The sequence below is a fragment of the Polypterus senegalus genome, chromosome 8 (genome assembly GCF_016835505.1).
Source record: "Polypterus senegalus isolate Bchr_013 chromosome 8, ASM1683550v1, whole genome shotgun sequence".
NCBI lineage: Eukaryota > Metazoa > Chordata > Cladistia > Polypteriformes > Polypteridae > Polypterus > Polypterus senegalus.
This window is the reverse complement of record NC_053161.1, coordinates 143,387,447-143,403,024: the sequence shown is the minus strand read 5'-3', so window position 1 is coordinate 143,403,024 and position 15,578 is coordinate 143,387,447. Positions and strand designations below refer to the sequence as shown.

General features: G+C 38.9%; 1 protein-coding gene across 1 annotated transcript; it reads right to left on the bottom strand.

The window, feature by feature from the left end:
• Positions 1-7,024: 7,024 nt before the first annotated feature.
• LOC120534348 (interferon-induced very large GTPase 1-like) lies at positions 7,025-12,829 on the bottom strand. The gene has a single exon (XM_039761872.1). It carries the CDS (start codon positions 12,682-12,684, stop codon positions 7,438-7,440), a length of 5,247 nt encoding a protein of 1,748 aa, XP_039617806.1. The 5' UTR covers positions 12,685-12,829; the 3' UTR covers positions 7,025-7,437.
• Positions 12,830-15,578: the final 2,749 nt, after the last annotated feature.

The window sequence follows — 15,578 nt, the reverse complement described above, 5'->3', positions numbered from 1 at the left end:
CCACAATTGGGTTGAGGAATGTTGAATATGGCAGCGTGAACACCATTATCATTTGTTGGTGGGTTTCATACCATTCCCTTACATGGTTAGAGTGGTGAAAACCTACATTGTCCCAAACTACCACATGAAGTGGCATGTTGGCTCTCACAATCACCCTTTCATTTTTGAGTACTGGGGCATTGCAGATTATAAGAACAGAAGAAGCTGGTCTGTGTTGCAGGGTCAAATGGCTACAGCATGGTGAATTATGTCATGTTCAAGCAATAGCACCACACATTGTGATGTTGCCCCAACGCTGACCAGGCACATCCACTGTGGCTCTCTGTCTTGTGATGTTCCTGCCATATCTCCTTGCTTTATTCAGGTCAAATTCTGCCTCATCCACATACACAAAATGGTGTGGTGTCTCATTGGCCTCCAACTCAAGTATTCCCTGTAAAATCCAAAAAGAGTGTTCACATTAGAAACATTTGAAATAGTGTAGCTTAGATAAAAGAGAAACATCTCTATTTCCTTACCTGTACATGTAAGTGTCTAAGCCCTTTTTACTCTCTTATTGTTCCTTTCAAATGGAAACTTGTATAGCTGTTTTGTAAAAACAACCTGTCTTTACAAGACCCTGTCTAAGGTTGAAAGACTCACAGAGGCATTGTTTAGAAAAATTCCATTGTCCTCCACCCAGCTTGCTAGATCTCTTTTTAGCTTAATGCCACTGTTTTCTCTCATCTTGTCCACAATTGCCATCTGCTGCTTGTATGTCAAAAGTGTCCCTCTCCCACCTTTATGAGGCAGTGGTACTATTCTGACAATACAAAGGTCATTAATTTATAAATTGTTATACAGAGGTCACAGATTCTACTATACTACAGTAAACTGCAGACATTAGATGTTACATATGATACAGAAATACAGTAAATGTGGGATCAGATACCTGTTCTCATTCCTGAATATCCGTATTACAAAAGCCCCAGTTGACCATGTCACCTGAGGCTGCCCCCGTCGACCAGCTTCAGCCAAAACGGGGCCATGGTTGATAACATGGTCCACAATTGTTGTGCTTGTCTAATTAGTTACCCTATGCAGAATATTCATTCTTCTTCCTCTAGAACCTGCCCCTGACACTTACTTGTCTTCTGTGTGTTCTTCTCCAACTTTCCACACCACGCATTCAAACACCACATCCTCTCAGACAGCCTGGTTGTTGTACATGCATGACACTTTCTTCCTGCTCCATTTTCAGCACTATTCACTGGGTGAAACATGAGCATCATATATGCTTGTGTGTAGTTACTTCAGTGCCATAACATACATCTGTGATACAAGATTGAGAGCATGTGTTTCTGTTTATATATCCTCTAAACTTCATCTGAGAACATGTGTTTATATTTGCTTTCAATTGAAGGGTAATTTACTACTAACACTGACACTGTTTAATTGGCCTTGCTGTTTCATTCATATCTGAAAAATGCTTAAAGTGATTTGATTGAAAACACTAATGCAACAGTATTAAGATGAGTGAGAGATCTGGAGTTCTGACTGACAATAGTGCAAACTGTTTTGATGAGTTGTCAGAGTCAGATGAGAAATGCATCAATACAATGACTAGACATCTTAAGTAGTCAAGTATGTGTTGAAACAATAGCAGTGTGTACAAACACAATGATAAATGCTAATGTGCATGGGGAAATGTGTTCCTGATTTGAGAGCTGCATTAAGAGTAAGGAGAATGACGTTCTTGATTGTAGAACTGCATCAAAGCAATAGAGAAAAACTGTAAATTAGTATTGTGTTTTTTACTGTATCGTGACCTGGTACTACCTACTGTATGAAGTTGAAATGATCTCACCTGTACTGCCGGCTTCTGAATTCCTTTCAAAAAGAACTTTGTATACCTGCTTCATGTTCAGGTTGTTTCGACATAATATGCAGCCAATAGTAGAAATGCTCATTTGATTTATACCCTGGAATGATGGTTGATCTTATGTGACTTTGCTCTAAATTTTCCGTAAGCAAATAAAGTTGTTGGTCATAACCATATTCACTATTTCGTGTTCTTGTGAATCCAACAGGAGTTGTTGTCTGCCTCCATTATGAGGTCACTTTTCAGTTCTACACACATACACACAAACAATGATCTTTGGGAGCTGCAATCAATGTCCAGTGTACAAGAAACACAGTGTAAGATCTAAGTACAGTGTAATTTTTGTGTAGGATATGTTCAGTATTAGCAATATGAACATTTTTTACAGAACCAGGGAAACTGTCCCAGTAATTATGCAATGTAATTCTGCTATATACCATAAAGGTAAAGTGCTTTACCTGTTCTCAGTTCTGAATAGACTATGGAAGCAATTGTGTACCAACTGAGATTTTGATGCATTCATTGTCCAGCTTCTGTTATTGTCAAACCATTGACAAGCACATGGTCAACACCAGTAAAATGAATATCATCTGATATTGCAGTTCTTTGCTTTCCTTTGCTCTTCCTCTTCCAATTCCAGCTCCCTTTTGATTATCCATTGTAGCTTCATCCAAAAACAACCACCATAATCATACACATGGCTTCATTTCTAAGTAGTCAGTAGTTTAACATCAAGTGTAAAGCAGTTTGACTCACAGTGTTTTCAGCTGGAGAGTCGAGTGCTAATTGAGCTTAAGTTTTGCCCTTTTGTATTTGATTAGAGAGGAGGAGAGTTTTCAGATTGCTTGTATGGCAATAAGGGTGTGGGATTTGTGTTTGAAGATTGACTCAAATGGTACAATCAATGTGTGATATGACACTAACAACAGGAACACAGTTTTTAATTCTGGGAATAGTGTGATAATTTTCAGAAATAAAAAGTAAAAAATGCCTGGTGAAAACAAATAATACCTTAACAACGTGGAATGTATTATAATAGTAATGCAATATCAAAAGAAAATCTTATATTATATAAATATTGCACAGAGTTTATTTTTTGTTGTCGTTGCATTTTCATTTTATATTATTTAAAGGAAATAACACAATCAATCAGTATATAGAACTAGCATAACTCTGGTGTGGTGGCAGGTGAATTCTGGTGCAGTGCTAACTGCTTTTGGGAGTGATTGGTTGCCATTTCTGCCCCAGAGAGAGACTGTCATTCCAAACAGACACAGCCTGAGTACTACAGGCATGTCTGGTCTGATTAAAACTGCTCAGATGAGGTCCGATTATATTATGCTAGCTGGAACAGAACTGGTGCAATTGTTGATTGTAGCATAAAATATTAATGGGCGGATTCTAGCATTGTGCCAGTAGCTTTGCAGAGTAATCAACTGCCATTTCTGGCCCAAATTCTGACCAGACTCAGCCAGAGTATTACAGCCACATCTGGGCCAACTGATTAGGATCTGGCATTAGGAAATCTGCCCAGGTGCAGCCAGGGTGCATTTTGCTGGTTGGGTAATCGGGCAGTGTCAGTTCTAATGTGGACTAAGTGCAGATACAGCATGCTGACTGAACCGCTAACCAATCAGCCGATTTGCTTATAGTCAAGACTTGGCTCAAAAGTGAACCTTGCTCATTTTCCTGCAAAGTATCAGGGACTGCCTATTCTAAAACAAACTCGACCTGAATGAGACATGCTATAACTAGACTGCAGTGGTAACGATGTGCTTATTCTGGACTTGGCTGGTAGGGTCGAACATTGGTGGATCTTTCTCAGGTGTTACTTAGAGAAACAACATTTTTGGAATGTGTTGCAGGCCCAAAATGCAATAAAGGATTTATATTAAATTAAATTAAGTTCACCAGGCAAAACATAAAATATCTTGGGTTCATACTGTTTGCAATGAAATAAAAGTCAAAGTAAGAATTACTGCTTTGTTTTTTTTTATTTGTATTTTCCTTACCATCTCAACTTTTTCTGATTTGGGATTGTAAATTAGATCAATTATTGTCAGTTATGATCATTAATTGTTTATCTGGTTGGAACTAAAATTGCAGCCACAGTGGGTCCCCAGGATCGAATTTGGGAACTACTAATTTAATACAAAGCAGGCTAGCAATCTCCTCCTGAAATTCAATGAACTGGAGTTCAAGGTATTTGATAGGGTGGCATTTCCTGCATATGCATACCTCCTTGTACACTGGAGGGTGTGTTCCAACTTTAAGGAGATCATACTCCTGGGAAGGCCTATGCCAAGGTTCTGATAAGGTGGATACAGCTGTTGGTCCAGCCTAGGATTCAGGAGGAGTAATGCAAATTTTGTTCCGGTTACAGAACACTGCACCAACTTTTTACCATCACAAGGATTCTGCAGGGTTCGTGGGAATATGCCCAACCAGTCTACATATGTTTTGTGTACTTGAAAAAAGCCATGTCCCTTGGGGTGTCCTGTGGAGGATGCAGTTGTGGGCTATTCTGTTTGTGTCTAATAGCAGCAAAAGTACCCTAGGGGGTGAGGGACTTTGGCAGGGCTTCCCTTTATCACTGATTCTTTTGAAAATGTTTTTGAACAGAACTTCTGGATGTCCAGTTCGGTGACTTCAGGATCACTTCTCTGTTGGCTTCATTGGGTTGTGACCTTAGATATACACTGGAGTAGTATGTAGCTAATTGTGAAGTGTATTGGATGATGATCAGCACCTCCAAGTTCAAGGTTATGGTTCTCATATGGAGAAAGGTGGAGGTCCCTCACATGGTTGGGGATGACGTGCTGCCTTAAACAGAGAAGTTTAACTGTCCCGAAATGTTATTTACAAGTGAGTGAAGAAAGGAGCAGGAAAGAAAGAGGTGGACTGCAGTCACAGTCATGTGGACATTGTACTGGTCTGTCATGGTGAAGAGAGAGCTTAGCTGAAAAGGTAAAGCTCTTGATTTACTGGTTGATCTATGTTCCTACCCTCACCTATGATCACTAGCAATGGGTAGTGAACCAAAAAACAAGATCATGGGTACAAACAACAGAAGTAAGTTTCCTTTGCAGGGTGTCTGCTCACAGCTTTAGAGATAGGGCACTGCTCCTCTTCATCAAAAGGAGCCAGTTGTGGAGATTTGGTCACCTATTACGATGCCTCCTGGACATTTTGCTGGAGAGGTGTTTTGGGCATGTCCAACTGGGAGAAGACCTCAACACAGACTCAGGACATGCTGGAGGATTAAATCTCTCTGTTGGCTTGGTAACGCCCGGAGAACTTGAATGAGGTGACATATGGTTATCTTTGCTTAGACCGATGTCCTCACGACCCAGTCCTGGATAAGCAGTAGAAAACTGATGAATGATCCATTTTGTAGCCTTATCCTGTAGCACATACTGATGTTTACTTGATTATGTTGACCTCTTTAGGAAGTCACTTAGGATATAAACATGTGCTAAGCAAATAAAAATAAATGTAACCGTTGTAGATGCCACATACGCTGGATGGGCATCCCAGCCAGAAGAAGAGATGGTAGCTTACCCGGATGGGATGCTCCTAACAGGCAGATAGGCATCCTGGCCGGGGAATAGAAGGGGACCAGATCCGGAAGGAAGGACCAGAAGGGATGGACGGGCAGTCCACTAGAAAGGAAAGACATCACTGGGAGCTTTTTACTCTCCCAGCACGCTAGATGACAGCAGCCCCAGATATCAGTTCCCAGTGGGAAACCAGCAGGGCCGGGAGATGTAGTTCAGCAGAGCAGCCCTGTTGGGGTCACTGGATGCCGCAAGAGGGAACTGCAGGGAGAAAATCTCCATGCTGTATTGGACTTTCATATGACCCGAAAGTATTTCCATCAGCCAGTGGCTTTGGCACCGGGAGTACTCCCAGGTGCTTAATAAAAGGGACCGCACTCCCTTAGCTGGGAGGACACGGAGCAACACCCAACTGGAAGAGGGCAGTGCGGTGGTGAAAGGAGAGGTGTTGTGGAGAGAGAAAACTTGTGTGCTTGTGCAACCTTTTGGAGGAATTGTTTAATAAACCTTCCATTATTTGAACCCGGGACTTGGAGTGATCATGTTTAGAGGTATATGGGTTCGCTGACACACCGATTTCCATCACACTGTAAACATATAGTGAAAATGCATCTGCTGGTTACTGCAAATTATCCCTTGTCACATCAAAAGTTGAGTTAATCTTATAGAGGAAGCTTTCTAAATCATTGCAGAATAGGAGGCAGTCACCCATTTAAGAGGATTTTCCTCTAAAAGAGATATAATAAATCCAAGATTTGCCCTCTCAGTTGCAAAACTACAACATTGTAATTGAAATATTAATTGGTAATTTAGAAAGCCACAGCAATTATTAGTGACTGCCAAATAGTGTTCTGGTGTTGGAATCTGTGGTTAATTGACTTAGCATAGTAGATATAAGTAGAACTAGTGTCTAAATTTTGTTTTATGGTTCTAGTCTTTGCTGTCAAATTTTGGACTCCAGTGATGGTCTTAGAAATTTGTGCCTATAAAATGTTAAAGTTCCTTTAAATCATGCCTCTTTTTGGAAAGACATGTTTGTTTTCTGGGTCCCTCATTTTGATGGCCCAAATTGAGAAACATATTGGAAAAATGTATAAAGAGAGGCAAAGATCTAAAGAGGCCATTTTTGAGAGACCTGTTTTGAAGGTTAGTGAAAGCCAAACATAGAAGTCCAAATACCTCTTAACAAAATGTCAAGGACAAAACTAAAATCCAAATCAAAACAAAATGGAATTTAAACCAGAATCATGTTGTAGTTTACTTGCTTGAACGCTGGTCTTTTTTGAAAGGCTTTCCTTTAATTCCATGAAAGTTTAGACTCTACACAATGTGTACAGACATCTTTTATAGCGGAAATGTAATGATACCAGGTATCATGCAAGGTGTGCATCATGCTACTGGCAATATAGCATGTATGCAACTCAAAAATGGCAACACCTACAGCAGAAACCCCACACAATGGTTATATGATAATGTTACTTGGAAAACAGTAAAAATAAAACTGGCACTAGGGACTTGGAGTTATTGGAATACTGGAATGAAAAGACTGTATTATTGGGAGCTGAGTGTCATCGGATAATGGTTTTCAACAAAGGGAACGAGAATATGCATTTCTTTATTTTCCATCTTTATTAAAAATACAACATACTTGAGGAGCATTTAACAATATTCAAACAGTGTGTTTTGTTAAAAACATGGTCCTTCACTAGATACTTTACTGAAACTGACAAACTCTGAAAACATTGAACATAGTTAAACAAATGAACAAATGCCAATGTTAGTTTGATAATTATATTTTTCTTAATATATGCAAAGGCTGAAACATAATAAATCCTATGATAAAGAATCTCACCTATTTTCACAAGAAATGTGAATAATTAATGCAAAATAAGATAGGAAGGTTTTTTCATGGTGGAGACACTGTTAAAAATCTGTTTTTTATACAGCTTTGACTAAATAATCTACATGATTCTCTATATATTGTTTTTAAACTGCTCAGAGTCAGGTCTAATTTGCATATCAATTCATTTGCTTTTCCAGCTCACTAAGAATCTCATGTTTTGTGATGTTTCTCCAAGCTGATGGAATTTTACCATAACCCTCAAACTTACCATCGTACTTCTTCTCCAACTCCTTTTGGAAACGACAAACAAACCACTTCCAGTATTTGAGTTCAGAATCATCAGCTACAATACTCCACTCTGAATAAGGAGGCCCTGCATCTTTGTAGGTCTTGTAAGCAAATGTTCGATTATCAGAGAGTATAAATTTGTTGTCACTGGAGACAAGAGTTGTACAAATATCTGAAGAAAGATAATCTGTTTGATAGTATCCCCAGCCTTTAATACCATCACATCGATGAAAAGGGACACTGTGGTTTCCAGGGTGGCCTTCAATTGAGTTTGTGCAGATTGCAGCACAGAAAGGACATTGAGCCCAACATCCACTCATCTGAGTAAAGAGAATATCCTCCGGATCCTGTTTCATATTGTCCAAGTCTCCCAGTGATGTAGAAGCAAAAATCTCCTTTAAACTTTTTATTGAACGTTTTAATGCATCCATCAGAGACTCTTGTAAAAAATCCATGTCATTTATTTCCTCATCTTCCATATGTGTTAGTGTGTTTCTTGGGATTTTGAGATGTTTTTCCAGGTCTGCACAAAAAAGATCAAGCCACAGTGACACTTTGCTTTTCTCCTCAGCCCTGTTTAGCTTCTCAGAAGTTTCTGTTGCTTTCATTGCCACTCTAGAGACTAAAGTGTAATGTTCATCTAGTCGCCTTTCTGAAAATATTTTTACACAAGACATCTTTCTACAATGCTGTGCAACATAAGATGAAATGTGTCTTTTAAAAAAGGTTTTTGGAAAATGAATATACTCCCAGAAACCTTCAAATTCTTCTTTCTCAGCAAGCTCTTTTTGAAGATAATATTCTAATTTGATTTTACTTTCTTTTAAAGGCGGGCAGCTCTGCCTGATCTCATTCGCTATGTCAATGCAGACTTGATCTCTAACAGCCTGGTTTATGGCATCCTCCAGTCTGCTGGTAAGGAAGTCAGCAAATGCAGTGACAGAAGAAGCTCCACGACACAGAGTCTGAAACAATTTGTATGAAGTGTCTTTCATGCTCTTCAGGTAAAGCAGTGGGTCATTTGCAGTACGAAAAGCCTGGTGCATCAGTGTAAACCTGACAATGCACGATTTACATAAATGCAGAGATAAATCAAATTTGTAATCTTCTTTAGATGTTAGCTTGTTTATTTCTGTGCAAGTTTCCACATTGTTGGATATAAGATTTAACATTTCATGGATATAGTGTGGACTGTAGTCAACTTTCTCCTTTTCCTTCTTGTTAATGTAATTTACTACAGTTTCTGTAATATTATTTGTTACATTTTCTACCTGCTTGTACTGCTCCAAAATAAAATTTTTTGAAAACTCATTAGAAGACCCAGAATTTTTTGGTTTCCTGGCCCAGGAGATGCATTTGGTGTATATTTTAGATGCACAGTCCAAAAACCGTTCTGCTACAGACAACGAATGTAAGCTGAAATAGTCAGCAGGACACGGCTTCATTGCTCCTGAATTCTGAACTCTGTCGTAGACATCAGGCAAACTTCTAAAACGATCAATGAGAATCTCCTCCACCTGTGCTGGAATGTCAGTCTCAGGTGAAAGAGTAAAGTCACTGGCAGCATCTTTCTCCCATTTTTTCCAAAGTTTCTCAAACTCCTGCTGAAGCTCAGCTTCACTTGGGTCTTTAGTTCTTAGTTTTTCTGCCAGCTCTTTACTTTGCTTAATCAGCTTCTCTTCACGCTGGGCTCTGTTCTCATCCACTTTTTTTCGCTTCTCCTTTGCCTTTATTAACTCCTGACACTTTGTTTTTAGATCTTGAATAAGCTCACTTTTCAGTTGTTCATATTTTTTCTCAATTTTTGATTTCCATTGAACAAGTATTTCTTGATTTTTCTCTTGTTGGAAGTACTTCTCAATCTCCTTCTTTACATTCTCATATGTTTCTTCAACTTCTTTCACTATTACTGTTTTGGTTTTGGAATTGTTTTCAATTTCATTCAACAGCCTGTTTTCCAATTGAAGTACATTATGTCTCAGCTCCCAAGCCCACTCACAATATTTCACTTCCAGCTTGCAGTAGGTAGTGATCTCAAGTGAATTCCTAAAGCTGAAAACAAAGTTCTCCGTGAGTAGAGCTCTCCAGAGGTCTTGGACCTTTGTTTTAAACTCTGAAATGGTCAGAACTCTTTGTATAATTAAGTCCTTATTTCCATCAATATTTTGTTGTTTTACAGTGTTTAAAACAACTCTCTTGAGATCCTGGACATTCTGACTGTAACTTGGGTTAGGAGGAGCCATTGGTGGATTTCCTTCCCACAAATGAGCGAAGTAATGAATGTGTGTGTTGACATCAAATCTTATTACATCACTGAAGCATTTCACATCACATCCCTCTTCTTCAGCAGCCATTTGAGTCATTTCATCCAGTTTCTCCTGAAGTCTGCGTCTGGCTTCCATATTTTTATCTTTAGCACTAGTATCGTCAACATTTTGGTGGACAAAGAGGCAACTTGGATATAGTTTCACTTGCTTCATTCTTAAAAAAGCCTGAACAGAAATCTGAAGTATGTCCTGGATTTCTGAGGGGTTTTCACCAAAGATGTTAATTATGGTCATGTTGCCCAGGCCAATAACAAATGTTGCCAATTCATTATCATGACTGAATGACATTTTATTCGATAACTCTGTTGCTCTCAGACCTTCTGTGTCCACCACAAGCATATATTCGTATTTTAACTCTGCTTGAATATCATCATCCGCTTTAATTAACTGCATGAAGGCACCTCTGGTGCACCTCCCTGCACTAACAGCAAATTCCAGGCCAAACATGGCATTCAGCAAAGTGGATTTGCCACTGCTCTGGAGGCCAAGGACAGACAGTACAAAAAGCCTCACATCACCCAGCTTCTCCTGCACTTTATCCAAAACTGAGGCGATCCACTTCACAGGAACATGGACAGCATCTCCATCCATGAGTTCCAAAGGATAACCAGACAGGAGAAGTTCAGCTGCTATCCCAGGTAGTAATGCAATGCAGGGCTCTCTACTTATCCCAGTATGAGATGCTTCAAATATCTGACTGATTTCCCTCAAAATGTGCTCCAGACCAAAGGTGCAGTCATTTATCTGACTTGATATATCATTTAGTGAAGACTGAAGCTTATCTACTTCATGTGAGGCTACTGATTTGTTTTGCAGCGTCCGTATTTTTGACCATATGTCATGGTACTTCTGTTGTAATTTTGGAACTGCATCTGCTAGCAGTTCATCCAAGAAGATCCTCAGCCATTCCAGGAAGTACATTTTAATTTCATTTGAATGTGAGCCTAGAATATCAATCAAAGGTCTCATGAAATCGTTCAGTGGGAAGGCTCTTTTTAACTGCTCTTCTCTTATCTTCTCCTTTTCAATCTCAATCTCACTCTTGTACTGTTCGATGCTTTTATTTCCTTTCTGTTTTAAGCGGTAGAGCTCCTTGTCCTTCTGACACCATTTGTGCCACATTTGACCCTGTAATGGGAGATATGCCTCCTTCCTCTCCAACAAGCTATTATCCTTTAAAATACACACTACATTCTCTGCCAGATCTCTTCCTTTTTTACAGTTTTTACTATCTTCATCAACAACAAAGCCATGTCTCACAGCAACATTCGAGCATTCTTCTATTCTAATTCTTTTCTTTGACAAGGACCAACAATGGCTAAGGACTGAGATGAGTGCATCTGTGAGCTCTGCTTCATTCCTATCCTTGATGCCTATCCTGATTTTTATCCCAGGTTTATTTCCTTTAATCATACTTTTATCAGTATGAAGACAAATCAGAGGCTGTGGTGATTCAAAACAGTCTTTTAGAATGGCTTTCCCTTCTTCATTCAGGTCTGAATCTGACATGAGGAGCACATTTACAGCAGATATTTCATTTAGGAATTGGAATTGTTTCCTGTTCTCTCTGGCATCTCCGTGAAGGTTAGTGAAAGCAATACAGTCACTAAAAATGTCATCCTGTCTGCCTCCTGGGATGTACCAAGTCATGTCCACCACCCCATCCATTAGTAAACCACCTTGCCTGCTTCCCCTGCAATGTCGGCTGAAGAAGATGCTGTGCTTCTGTCTGTTCAGTACCATATTCATGATCTGTGATTTGGACACAGAGGAGGAGCCGAGTCTCATGAAAGACACCACCTTTGTCTCTAAATGGACAGCTGTACACTCTTTGCTTGTCTTTGTCTCTTTATCTTTACAGCTGATTTTAATATGGCGAAGTGACCACAAGGGTAACTCAATGTTAGAGCTGCAGGGATTTGGGACCAAAAAGGGTAGAGCATACTGGCAGAGATAGAGCTTGGAGTAAAGATACTGCTTCAGTAAATTATTGGCACAGTGGAGAAGAGCCATCTGGAGATCCATTGGATGGATGTGTGCTGGCTGCTGTGTGTCCATCTCAGTGCTGTCCTCAGTACTGTCATTAAGAAAGTCAGCAAATGATAAACCTGCATCATCTCCTCCTGTGTTCTGATTCTCCTTCAGGGATACTCTGTTTTTCTCCTGTTCTAGAGATAATAAATACTGCATTCTGTAGTCCATCATGATGAGTTTCTTGAGATAATAGTGAGGCAGTTCTTTGTCATTCTTAGGTTGAGTGTCACATGTAGAAATCTTGTTTATAACAAGTGCATCAGTTTTCTTCATTTTCTTTGGGTACATGTTCTGAAGGCCCAGGTCTTTGAGCAATTTCATGGGTTTGTTCTCATCTTTCAGTTTTTTTGCACTTTTGCCCTTTTCTTTTGTCTTATTTTCTCTCCTGTCTCTTGTAAATGTATAGATATCTCTATTGCACTCAATGTCACTTTCATGTTTTTCCTCTTTTGTTTCCCTCTTCTTTGTCATTTCTTCATTTTCATTTTCTTCAGTTTGTCTGCAGCTTTCTGTCTCAGTAGTTTCGCTTCCAGCCCAGTTTCTTATCACCTCTCCTATTTTTTCTTTCTCCATATAACCATTTGTTTCCTCCTTTGTCCAGTCTTCCAAGTTAAATTTTATATTACTATAATTTTTTCCCAATTCAGGTATTTTAAATTCTGTGTTTATTCTTTCTTCATTATTCTTTGCCTTTTTACCCTCCCAAATTTCTCTTGCACTTTGTGCGAGGTCTTGACTTGGTTCCATATCTTCCGTTACTTCTGTATGTCCCATTTCTGTCTCTAAATTCCCATTTCTCTTTGCTTCTGTCTGACCTTCCACGTCCTTTTTATGAATTATTTCACTTACAGCTTTTGGTAATGGTTCCTTTATATTTAGCTCATCTTTATCCTCTCTTTTTACTTCAGGATTTGTAGTGTATTTGACCTTAAAAAAAGGCAAAACAAGCTGTTTAATAAAAAAAGATATTGAATTCTACATTAAAATGTTTATATGATCATATAGTTATAACTCTGTTGATAATAATCACTTTTTTCAGACCTAGTGTCTTTTAACTAAATCAAAGATTATTAAAAAGAAAAAGACAACAGCAAACAAAAGATCTCTACTTCAGGGGCCACGAAGCTTCAGAAAACATGAAAAAACTCGATATCAATAAAGTGTACTTCATTAGATTACAAGAGGCACAATACAGAAAAATAAATTTTTACTATTGTCTAAGTCCAAACAGCTCATCTATTAGCATCTTACTTTTTTGATCAATTACATGTAAAGTGACCTGTGCAACAGTTTGTTAAGAATTAATTAATTTGGTTTACAGTTATGAAAATATAGGTCGGCAGGATATGACAGCGTTTTCACCTTCTTTCAGCCATTTTGCAATATTACTTTTCTTAACATTGCAAATTCCTTTATATTTATTTGTTTTGAGCATCATGTGTTGATTATGTCCTTGCAGGGCAATGCAAATCATCGTACACAGTACTTGTGTAATCAGAGAAGGTAAAACAATGCCATTAGCAGGAAAAAAGTGTAAAAATTGGAAATTACTGGACTATGTTTTTGTACTGTTTTTGGACATATTTGCATTTTATTTGAACAATTGTTTTTAGGTTTTTATTTATTTTGGTATATGTTTTACATTTGCATATAGGATGGAAAGATAAAAATATTTTCAGTGTGCATAAGTGATTAAATATTTTGTAGTTGATCCATGTATTAGTCATAGCATTGTACAGCTGAGTATGCTCCCCATTGTGTCGGGTCTAATCAGACTGTGTTTACTTTTTCTTAAGTTATTTTCTTTACTTTTTTTATACCCACTACTTTGGGTTGCTTTGATTATGATTGCCAGACACTCATAAACACTGGATCATGGATCACTCACCAGCTCCCTACCTCCACATTCATTGACTCAGCTTAGTCGCATAAGATACTTCAAAACAATGGCAACAATAACAGCAGATGTACCCAAAATAAACACCAAGGAAGATGCACCAGACAGTGAAACAGCTTAAAGGCAAGAACACAATGTCCACCAATGTCCAGTGTTCTACTAGCCAAAGTCCACTCACTGGAGAACAAGCTGGATGTTACCAGAGCAAGATAAAGTTCCAGTGATACATTTGCGACTGCAGCTGCTTTGCCACACAGAGTTATGGCTGACTTCAACCATACCGGATCATGCTACTATATTTGGCCTGCTGAATCACTCACCGTATACTATATGGACAAAACAGAGGAATCTGGTATATCTAAAGCTGAAGGTGTGTGTATCATGGTCAACAACAACTGGTGCAACAGAAGGAAAGTAACAGTTTTATCACACTACTGCTTGCCCAATCAGAAGTTAAATTAAATTTAGCCTATTTTATCCTCCTCAAACGTTTACCTAAGTCATTGTCATAGCCATGTACTGTATTTTCCACCTGAAGTAGACTCTGACACTGCCCATACAGAACTGTATGAGACACTCAGTCGCCATGAGAATGATAATCTGGATGCTGTGCTCATCTGGCTAGTGATTTTAAACAAAGTTTGGTCTCAAAAAAGTAATGCTGAACTTTTATCAGCACATTAGGGACAGGAGACAACCAGAAGGGACAGGACACTTTGACCTTTGCTATTCTCAATACTAAGATGGCTATAAGGCAAAGAAGCTGCCTCTGCTTGGCAAATCTAACCAAAAACAAAGGTTAACACATGAAACTCCAGTCCCATGTGAGGTCATGCATTGGACAGACCAATCAGGGGCCATTCCATGAGACACACTGAATGTTACTGATTGAGAAATTTTCAGGGGTTGCTCTGATGACCATATCAATGTGTTTATGAAAACGGTGACATCATTTTTTGTGTTTCTTATAAGTTAAACTGCACCAAATTCATCATTAGGACTTACCCAAGCCAGAAACCTTGGGTTGATAAAACCATTTGAGATGCATTTGAGAATGCCCACACCACTACATGGACACACAGCACATGTCTGGGAATACGGATAATTACAAAAGCACCTCATACAATCTAAGGAGAGCCATGAAAGCCAGTAAGTGATAATATGGAGAGAAAGTGTAAGGGAAATTTGAACAGTTCGATCCAAGGACCACATGTCAAGGTCTGGTGACTACAGACATCTTTATGGCAGATGAGCTAATAATTTATATATGCAATTTGATATGAATGCAACTAATGCCAGCTAGCAGTCCAAAGTAACTGCAGCGGGAGAACCACTCAATGAGGAAATAAAGCTCACCTTGTCAGAACATGACATAAGGAGAGTAAACACCAGGAAGGGAGCAGGATGCGTTTTAAAGATGCCTTAGCTCAGTCTATTGTATCAACCTGCTTTAAAAGATCCACCATTGACCCTGTACATAAGAAATCAAATCCAACTTTCCTGAATGACTACTGTCCTGTTGCACTAATACATATGAAGTGCTTATAGAAACCAATCAAAAATCACATATGCTCTTCTCTGTCATTACAATTTGCATATTCCTCCAGTGGATCCACAGAGGATGCCATCACTGTGATCATTCATAAAGTACTGGCCCACCTGGACAACAAGAGCGGGAACTATAAGCAAATGCTATTTAAAGAATATAGCTCTGAAATTAACACAACCCAGCCACAGGGGATCCACAAACCAGTGTGTTTCTTCGTGCCGA

Excerpts from the sequence above, each read along its gene's own strand:
- LOC120534348 (XM_039761872.1), bottom strand. The coding sequence starts at position 12,684 with ATGGGACATACAGAAGTAACGGAAGATATGGAACCAAGTCAAGACCTC.